The sequence below is a fragment of the Pteronotus mesoamericanus genome, unplaced genomic scaffold (genome assembly GCF_021234165.1).
Source record: "Pteronotus mesoamericanus isolate MK-2021 breed Mesoamerican mustached bat unplaced genomic scaffold, CSHL_Meso_final contig_41, whole genome shotgun sequence".
NCBI lineage: Eukaryota > Metazoa > Chordata > Mammalia > Chiroptera > Mormoopidae > Pteronotus > Pteronotus mesoamericanus.
This window is the reverse complement of record NW_026555152.1, coordinates 10,088,917-10,099,874: the sequence shown is the minus strand read 5'-3', so window position 1 is coordinate 10,099,874 and position 10,958 is coordinate 10,088,917. Positions and strand designations below refer to the sequence as shown.

General features: G+C 40.4%; 1 protein-coding gene across 1 annotated transcript in view; it reads right to left on the bottom strand.

Annotated features, from left to right (window-relative positions):
- The window catches only part of TULP3 (TUB like protein 3), a 57,763-nt gene that overhangs the window by 20,855 nt on the left and 25,950 nt on the right, over window positions 1-10,958 (bottom strand). Inside the window, exon 2 of the mRNA XM_054577205.1 lies at window positions 7,089-7,140. Within this exon, the coding sequence (XP_054433180.1) occupies window positions 7,089-7,140 (52 nt within the window). The remainder of the gene's footprint in view (window positions 1-7,088; window positions 7,141-10,958) is intronic.

The following is a 10,958-nucleotide window of genomic DNA, read 5'->3' as shown; positions in this document are numbered from 1 at the left end:
TGGTACATACATTATTTTTAAGCTTTCACAAATAAGGCCTTATAATACATAGAAATTATTATGGATCAGGGATATCTCAGAGTAGGAAAGTTCCAAGTCCCAAGCTAAAAAATTAAGCCATTATTTAAAAGCAAAAATATTATATCCTACTTTATTGTTTCTTAGGCAAAAAGCCATCTATTTACTTTTATTTATTAATATTGCCTTTAAAAAGTGCCACTAACAAGAAGAGTTACTACTCCAAGGGGTGAGACTATCTATAGGAAAGGAAATGAGCTTTTCCTAAACTGGCCTGATGAAAACTTGCAGATAAATTCAGAACACACAGAAGAAATAGGACTATTCTTTTTTATCCAACCTTGTTTATAGCAGGTCCTTGAATAACTTGTTTCATTATAATGTTGAAGGGATGCATAGGAACTTAACTCTTGTTTATATCTATTAGCCTATGGTAAAACTGGTTTTATTAAACACCATTTTGCTTAAAGTTGCAGAACCTATTGAGGACATTAAATGAGGACTTACTGTATAAGAAAAAGACTGGGGACCTAAGATAATGTGCCAAAATGGACTATACTGTTAAGAATGAATAGAGAACTTAGAGCAAGATGGGAAGGAATAACTGGGGTTTTTGAGATTATTTTGAGACTCATGAGTTAAAATGAATAGGTGGACCTTAATGTACCAGGAACACTAAATACACAGGAGACTATAATGAGGACCTCCTCATAGAACTTACTGATAAAGTTCTTCTAGCAACTAGGAAGTCTTGTATAATAGATAAGAGGCAACCTGCCTGAAGATACGGTAAATATGAAGTATAAAGACATGAGAAATTGCCACCTCTTATCTACATATAGTCTCCTAACTGTGAAACAACGGATGAAACAATAACACAGGCAACAGCTACTCCTATCAACATATGTAAAGAAAAACTGTTCTATAGAAAAGGAGTATTCTGCTTGTGGTCTAGAAAAGGGAAACCAAAGAGCTAGAATTGACAGAGTTTATCCAGCCTGTCCAAGAAAGAGAAATTACTAAATTTGGTAGACATGAATATTTTCTTTACTGGAAGAGCTTACTCACTTTGAGCACAAGAAACTATAAAAGGTCTTGATGAACTGACTATCCATCAGTATGCTCTAATTTCACTTCCTCTGATCCCTTGCTTTCCAATCAGCCTTCTAATTTTCAGTTTAACTTCTTCGGCATCAAATTCCCAAGAACAGACAATCATGTACAGTAGAGTTGAATGCACACTGGAAGAGTTAGAGTTCTCATTGTAAATTAATGAATTGATGTCTGCTTTCAGAACTGACTGTTGTGAGTTTGACTAGTGTGTTCGTGGTCTAGAAAAGGAAAGCCAAAGAGCTAGGTGTCACATGTTACATCTAGATTCACTGTCAAAACCAGATTCTTAGACTTTTAAAGAGCTAATAGACTCCTGGCCACAGGTAGCCTATCAAGGGATCTGATGAAACTTTTCTCTGTCGTGTTTAAACTCACTTATATCAACAACTTAAGGGAGAAAAAACAGGTGCTCTCTTTTTCTTGGATACGCCTGTGGCTTCCCCCGCCCTGTTCTTTCTCCAGCGGGTTTTTTGAGAGTCTGAACAAAATGTTTGGCTGGATAACTGAGAGCCTGAACTCATTTGGCTCCAAAGGGGCACTTCCTTCCTCCGGCTCAAATCTCAAGTATTCTTAGATGACTAAGAATCTATGTCAGAGGGTATCCCTCACGATGTGCAGGATCCCCATAGGGAATTCCAATAAGCGACTCGTTCAGGGACATGCACATGAAGGTTGGTTACCTCGCAGTCTGAGTCCTCATGGTTGTATTAGACAGCCGGGGAGAAAAACCGAGACACGTAGGAGGATTGAGATGACTCAGGAGGTGACAGCCCCTTGGAGCTCAACCCATAAACAGTACACTTCAACCCACTGCATAACATACCTAGAAATTTTGCTCAGACTCTTCAGATCTCAAAATAAAAATTAATTTGTTAAAAAACAAACTGTAGATTCAAACTGTGAACTTCAAAGCCACACTATTACAGAACTGAATATATCCTATTATTGTCCAAGGTTGTAAATAAGAAAACAATCACAAAATATCTACTATGAAAATTAATAAACAGAAACTTCATTTAAATGAAGGCAGGAGGGTGGGGGAGAACTCTCACACATGTCGCTCAATGCACACTACGAACCCCAGCAGAAGAGACAGCAGGTACCTTGCATCTCTGACAGAGGTGATACTACTTCACTCGTTCAGCAGGAAGAAGAGTCCTTCTTGCACACTAACAGCTCAGCCAATGGGAGTCTCACTATTCTTCCAACTTTCAGTGTCCTCCCAAGGACTCTTCATTTACAACAGCCCTTCCTAAGTCCAGAAAAGAGTGGTTCTTTCCTTTGTTTCTCTGTTGCCCATGGTTTGCCATTAGACCAAATGTCTCAAACTGCAATTTCTTGTTGTTCTCTAGTGAACCCATTTTTCTGGAAACATATTTGGCTATTCATTTAAGGTGAACACTACGTATGGACATATTGCCATTTGGTAAAAACTGTCACCTGAATTAGCATTTTATTCATCCTCTCAGAGTGCAGAAAGGGTAGAAGAGAAGTTCTGCTTGAGTTTCATAACATTGTTGAGTTATATAACAGTGTCAATTCATATTTCATTTAAGGTTTGTTTTTGTTTTTTAAATCCTCATCTGAGGATATTTTTATTGATTTATAGAGGAAGGAAGGGAGAGAGAACTATGGATGTGAGAAAAACATCAACTGGCTACCTCCAGTATGGTGCTGTGACTGGCGATCAAACTTGCTCTGCAACCTAGGCGTGTGCCCTGACCAGGGATCGAACCTGCAACGTGTGTGTGTGTGTGTGTGTGTGTGTGTGTGTGTGTGTGTGTGTGTGTGTGTGTACACACGGGCCAACACTCCAACCAACTGAGCCACCAGGGATCGAACCTGCAACGTGTGTGTGTGTGTGTGTGTACACACGGGCCAACACTCCAACCAACTGAGCCACCCAGCCAGGGTTCATTTATGGTTTACCTCCCCTAAGAAGCTAAGGGTGCTTTAAAGGCTGCATGTACAAAGGAGTCAGGAAGAGAACCAAAGGTTCAATGCCCTATAAGCAATTAAAATATGTTGCCTTCAGGATTGACTGCTATAAAATCTTTAAATTTCCTAGTTCCCTTGGAAATTGAGCAATAACTCAGAGGACCCATTTTCTCCAGAATCTGGTGGTATCCTCTGTTTTCCCTGGGGGCAGAATATCAAATGGCGATGCCAAAATAAATGAGGAAATAAAGAGATTAGATGGGGGAAGAGGGTATTTCCATCAAAGGGCTTAACTCAATAAAATAATAAAGCTCAGGCAACCCTCAAATTAATGACAGCTTAACTTTGATTCTCAATTTTCCAAAGACTCCCTAGAGATGATGGGCTCATTACATTATGGCACTTTTGGAATAGACTGGCTGACCACAAAATAAAACCAACAAGTTGAATACGGTTACCTGATATCTATCAATTTGGCTAAAAATAACTAACTTCCCTGGCACAAAAAGTGAGATCATGGGAAAATAAAACTGAAAGTTTTAAATCAGACTTCTTAAACTACCAATTCAATGCATTGATGACTGCCTCTCTTATAAGGGTGTGTGCAAATAGAGAGGCAACCTGACCTAAAGAGCCTGTGTTATACTTTAATCCATTGTCCACCAGATGGCACAAATGTTCTTTACCTAATATGTATCCATGTCTCAATAACATCACTGGAAGGGTCTGAAAATCTGTACATTATGTAGCCAACTAGGGTTTGTCTGCATACCCTGAAAATACAAATACCGCAGTGAAACTAGTAAAAATAAAAGCAAAATATATTCCATGGGAAAGAGAGTTTTTCAATAAATGGCAGTGGGACAACTGGCTAGCTACATGCAAAAGAATGAAGCTGGACCCTCATCTCAGATCACATATAACAATAAACTCAAAACAGATCAGAAAAAGTACAAAACTATTAGGAGAAACAAAGTAGTAAGTCTTTGTAACCTTGAGTAAACAATGGTTTCTCAGACATGACACTAAAAGTATATATGACAAAAGAAAATGTAAATTAAAATTTTAGTGTTGAAGACAATACCCTCAAGAAAGTAAAAAGACAACCCACAGAGTTAGAGAAACTATCTACAACTATTGCTAATAAGGAACTTGGGTTTAGACTATATAAAGAACTCGTACAACTCAGCAACAAAGAGACGATAATCCAATTTAAAAATGGGCAAAGGACTTGGACAGACATTTCTTCAAACAGAACATACAAATGACTACTGAGTACTTTTAAAATGCTCAAGGTCATCAGTCATTAGGGAAATGCAAATCAAGACTATATGATAAGGCCCTGACCAGTGTGGCTGAGTTGGTTGGACATCATACCGCAAAACAAAGGTCGTGGGTTCACTTCCCAGCCAGGGCACACACCTGGGTTGTGGGTTCAGTCCATAGTTAGGGTGTGTGCAAGAGGCAGCTAATTGATGTTTCTCTCTCACATGGATGTTCCTTTCTCTCCCTTCCCCTCTCGTTCTCTCTCTTTAAAAAAAAAAAAAAAAAAAAAGACTACTTAAGAAGATACCAATTCACATGCACTAAAATGGCTATAATCAAAGACAAGCAATAAGAAGTATTGGCAAGGATGTGGAGGAACAGGAAGCCTCATACTTTGCTGATAGGAATGTAAATGGCTTAGTGACTCTGAAAACAGTTTGGCAGTTCCTTAAAATGTTAAATATAAAGTTATCATATGATCCAGCAATTCTACTCCTATTAACCAAGATATATTAGGTATACCTGTACTTAGATATATTTATTACTCAGAAGAAATTAAAACATCTTTATATAAGCCCTGGCTGATGTGGTTCAGTGGATTGGGCACCGGACTGCAAAGCAAAGGGTCGCTGGTTCGATTTCCAGTCAGGGCACATGCCTGGGTTGCAGGCCAGGTCCCCAGCTGGGGGTGTGTGAGAGGAAACCACAACTCGATGTTTCTCTCCCTTTCTTTCTCATCCCCTTCCCCTCTCTCTAAAAGCAAACAAATAAAATCTAGGAAGGGAGGGAGGAATTATTTCTTTCATAGCATTCACTGACATCACGAATGCGTGACCCTTGCTGGGTCTCCACTAAGAAACAGCATACTTTGGGGAGGAATGTGCCCAGGCAGCCATTTGTAATTGCTGGGGAGTTTGTTGCAGTTTTCCTACTCTGCCACAGAAAAACTAGATTTGCTTAAAATGTCCCCCAGTATCTTTAAAGGACACCAGGTGGAGGGAGGCTGCAGCTGCCATAGTGACCTCAGCTGTGTTTCAAGCCATAAAAACCACTATCACCGAGCTCCCCCAGGGATTGGGCCCCCCAGCCATGGACATCAGTCAGCTCGTCCTGAAGGATCCCTAAGCCTGGACATGGATTTTCCTGATCAATCTGGAGCTGGGCATATGTTGAGATGGAGGTGATGACCTGGTGGGATGGGCCTGGCCCTCAAGGTGTAGAGGGTAGGGTGGCTAGGCACTCCTGCAGCCTGGAGCAGGCAAGGCGCCCCATGCACTGCTGCCAGCTGTGGGGAGAGTTCAGAGTGCCAAGTTCCGGGTCCTTGTCTACGTTGGTTGGGCTGAGCCTCATGGCTCAGTAACTGTTATGGTGTTGCTGTCATTATTCAGGCTGTTTAGGCTGAGCTGGATGGCCCTGTGGGAGCACCAAGGCTCAAGGCTTGCTCCTCTGCATGTACTTCACGAGGCAATAGGTGAGGAAGGCCCTGGCAAGCAGGCTGCTGGTACAGCTGGCACTGGCGGCAATCACTGCAGCCTTGAAGCATAAGGTCTCCTATGGTGGGGAAGGCTAGCACACAAGATCCCTGAAGACCACTGGGCACCCGCTCCACCATCTGGTGGCCTGAAGGGCAGCAGGATGTGATGACAGTCTCCAGGGTAGCTCCATCATCATGAAGGGTTTGGAAGGTGCCCTGCAGAGGAGGCTATGCTCAAGTACAGGCACAAGTAGCAGTGCAGTTCCAGGGACCAGGGTGGCGTTCCCATCTGCATCTCCACTTTGCCCTGCTGTGGAGGGTTGCTCCACACATCCCTGCATGCACTGCTGGGACCTCTTTCCTAGCTCTTAATGATTTCACCTTTAATTTATTACACTGAAAGTTCCATTATTAATTCCAACAGCAACATAGAGAAGTAAGACAAAACTTTAGAGGTCTTCTTAGTTACTAATGGAGTTGAGACACTTTGATTGTTAATGGTCCTACATAGATAGACTAGAGCTATAAAATTTCCTGAATTAAAAAACATTCATATTAAAGAGCAAATATGCTGTGTTGGAAGTAGGTTTAAGCTGACTAACCATGATAATCATAGCATGTAACAATGCAAAACTCCATCCATTCCTTCCTTCAAATATTTAATGAAGGATTATTATGTGCCCAGCCCTATGCTATGAACTTCTGATATAACAGTCATCATAAAAAAAAAAACTTGCTTCCTGTTCTCATGGAACTTAGTCTAGTAGAGGAAACAAATGTAAATCAAATCATTGCAAAAAAGAAAATATAATGGGTAAATAAAATTGGGACCAGTGCTGTGAAGAAAATTATTCTTCAGGCAATGGAAGCTTTTTTAAATGCAGCATCACATTCAGGTCTGAGGATTACAGTAAGAATAAAATCTTGTAGTTAAATGAAGTTACAGTGTAGAGAAGTACTTAAGGCAGTAGGACCAAATAAATATGTAAAATTACAATGTTAACATTCTTCTAAATCTTTTGACAAGTGCCAAGGAATTTTCAGTGATTACAAATCCAAGACCAGTTTTATTGCTGATGTCCTCAAATCACTTTGGTTTTGCCATTGTCCAAGCCTTGGTTCAATAGATACTAAGTCCAGATACTGCTTAGTGAGTAACATCAAAGCCTTTACTTCCAAGTCTTCTTTCTATGACCCTACCAAGTCTTCAGAGTCAAAGCCCTCAGCATCATGGTCAGTAGAGATTTTCACTTATTTCAAAAGAGAAGACTCTGCTCACCTGATTATCTAGTTTCAGCTGTCGAAGCTTCATGGTCTCATCTTCAAAGGCACTGTTTAAAAAATATGAAAAGAAAGCACATAATGAGAAAACCCTTTTAAAACATGTCAATTTCATCTTTTTTTTCATGTATTACTCCTTCAGGCTATTTGGAACCCATGAATTCTGCCTAAGGGAAAGCATCGGTTTCTAGATGCTGCCCACACTGAACTCGGGAGGACTCGCCATCTTTAATGCCACATGTATTTCACAAAGGACCCAAGAAGATTGAAATGCCCAAAGGATAAGGAAAAGATGTAGAACACAGACTCCACAAAATTCCATGCAGGAATTTTAAAAATCTTTTCAATCATATATCAATTGTTCATTATATTCCAGACACACTGTTAAGTGTCTTCATGCATTATTTTAGTTATTCCTTAAAAACAACCCTATAACTCAGATACTGTTATTTTTCACGCTTTGAAGATGAAGTAACAGAAGCTTGGAGAGCCATGCATAAGACTTAACAGCAGCAACAGACCCTAATCCTGGTCTCTCTCCAGAGTCTAATTTTTACCTGAGACCAAATACACTTTATTTTTATTTTATTTATTTTTTATTGTTCAAATACATTTGTCTCCATTTTCCCGCCACCACTTTCTCCTGCCCCCCCTCCCCCCAAACTTTATTTTATCTTTTGGAGCTAGTTCTAAGAAAGGGAGAATTAGACTGTGTATAATAGCATCTTACTATATCCCACTGGTTCTAGGCTTACTCTTCAAGTTTGCCATCAATGAAACAAGCCAGTCATTGGAGACTATATATATAGATGAACAGGCAAGATATAATGACAGTAAGAGACAGAACAACAAAAATGGAATGAATTACTGTCTACAACTGATAAACCAACCTTTTGAGCTGTTTAAAAACTCTCTCTGAGGGCTTTTCCTAATTTAAGATTTTTTAAAATATAGTTTTTAGATTTATTTTAGTTATTTTTAGAGAGAGAGGAAAGGAGGAGGAGGAGAGAGAGAAACATCAATGTGTGGTTTCCTCTAGTGAGCCCATTACTGGGGACCTGGCCTGCAACCCAGGCATGTGCCCTGACTGGGAATTGAACCGGCCACTGTTTGGTTCATAGGCCAGCACTCAATCCACTGAGCCACACCAGCCAGGGCTCCTAATTTAAGATTTTATTTTGTGACCCAACATGCTGGAAAGAGTAAACTGTGAAACAAAACAGAAATGATTTTCAATTATTTGTATTATAAATTTTTACTGGGAGCTTACTGTCAGAAAAAAGCTGTAAAAACAAGGTCCTGTTGAAGAAGAAAATTTCCATGGCTACAAAGGGAAGCACGGCTTTTCCTACATTTGGAGAAAACACACAGAAGTATCCATCCACAGCTAAATGGTTTATCACTACATTCCTGTAAAAGGTTTTATGCATTTTAATAATGCCAGCAACTTGGAATTTGAATACTATCTCCAAGACTCTTCCTGCATATTAACCCTTTAACTATAGGTGTGAAGGAGCATTCTGATTCTCTGACAATCTCTTCTATTAATTCCCTTATATCCTTTATGTTTAAAAAAAAAAACTAGGTATTCAAAATAAACCATCTCCATTTTCTCTGCTTAAAAGAAGGACAAACAAATAAATAAAAATTCCAGATACAATTCTGGCCTCAACTCTGTGGGTGCTGAGTTTCTCCTACATATGTTCCTGTTTTCCCTCATGCTGTCAATCACTTACATATTTTGTAATTCTAGCTTTATGAATACAGTGCTAGAATATTATTAGTATTAAAAAATATTAGTATAAATTTGAAAAATTTCTACATAGAACTAAGACAAAAAATATTATGAACATAACATAGGAATGGGTAACTTGGTGAAAAAATCCACTGTTATGAACTAGTATTTTCAACAACTGCTATGATTCTGCTTTTCTTCCAACTCACTCTGCCCTCAGCTCTAAACCAGAACTGCAAAACCCTCTGGCATGTTTAAAAAAAAATCCTATTACCCCATCCCTCAAATGCTACAATAAAGATAAATTCTCTCACAAAACTAAAGTCCTTAAATAATTCTCGTAAGGCCCCTAAATAGTGAGGAAACCAGGTGTGTCTTCAGTGCCCTGTCTTGATACCACTTAATTCTTTCATCAAGCCTGGGCTAGCTGGGCAATTTAAATAAACAGGGTATAATCAAAGCATTTAACCTGAAGCTATATAATTGTAACATTTAGATGCCTCTTATACATCAAGAGCTATACTTTTTTTCTGAGCTCTAGTGTTAAATTATAGCTTAGCAGAAATAATAAAAATAATTTATGTATTTATATTTAACCTGAACTAGAATTTCTAGTCTAAACTGGAATATGATCTTTCTTTCCAAAAACTTTCATACTTTCCTTTAATATTCTCCTTTCCTTGTTTCAAACTAAGTTGCTGAATAGCAAGCCTAACCAATCCTGGTTAGTAAATCAACACAAAACATGGCAACTAGTAGGAGGGGTGGAGATGTGGAACAGACTCATCACACACCCAAGTGTGGTGGATAAAAATTGGAAGGCATATTTTGTCTATGAAGGCTCTCGCTGAGGAGTGAGGGGTTTCAGCCCCCACCAGGCTCCCGTGCCCAGGGTTCCGATGCCAGGAAGAGAAGTCCCTACAACTTCTGGTTGTAAAAATCAGCAGGGATCAAGGCTGAGGAAGATGGAGTGCTTCTGGAGTCCCAAGCAATTCCTCTTAAAGGGCCTGCACAGACTTAATCAACTTACTCCCTCTGAGCTCCAACACTGAGGCAGCAGCTTGAAAGGCACCAGGGACTTAGGAGAGGAACTGAAGAGCCTGGCATCAGGATGGGAAGTAGAGGAGCAGCTTTCTCCCAGAGACAAGTGCTGGCAGAGGCCACTGTGCCTTTGATGAGCCCTCCCCGCACAGAGCTGGCAGGCAGGTGCCCTATCTGAGTCTTCAACAACCTGGCTAATGCTCACCCTGCCCTGGTGATTCTCTGACACCCTGTCTCAACCAACTTGTGGGTCCACCCAAGCCATTTCCAGTGGTTTTTCCATATGAAAGGCCTGTCTTGGCTCACGCGTCAGACTTTCCTAAAATCTCTCAACAAGCAGAATCTGGCCTCTGTGTGCCCTGCACATCTCACTGAGTGGCCCCAGGCCCAGCACTAGCAGCAGACAGCCTTGGTTCACAGCTTGGCCTCTCCTGGGCACCTCCAAGCCCAGCACAAGTAACAGCCATCTGCAGATCACTTTGTAGCTCATGCCAAATGGCTCTGGGCAGAACACAGGGGGTGGCTGACCCTGGCCTTCACCTCTCAGGAGGTCCCAGAGCCAGCTTCAAACTAATAAGGGAACTCAAGATTTAAAGATTTTAGCCTTAGCTGTAGTTGATAGGCTTAAGTAATCAATGCATGTGGAAAACTGTTATTCTAGGAACTGGAATGCCTGACCTAGGAGGCTGACAAGCAATTCAACCACTGTGCCCTAGGGGTCTGCAAGTGATGGAGATGGTATCTGAGCTATTGTGTTCCAAGGAGGGAACACAAATAAAGAATTAACAGATAAAGAATTGTTGATCAACAGCTGAAGTAAGAGGAAAATCACAGCTGGACTGTGGCTCTTAACGGATTAACCTTTTTCCCCCAAACCTCTTATCTACTTTTTCTTCTTATACAAAGATCACCTTGAGACGCAATGTTAAGATGGTTTTTGAGGGTACATAATCTGCTGTCTTCTCAGATTCATACAGAGAGATCTGATCAGATCCCTGGGGAGGATTAGGAGGGGCTGTAGGAGGTATGTATTCTCTTGTGCCTGTCTCATTTGATCAGAAAAGTATTTTTGAGATTTATTCATGTCATTGT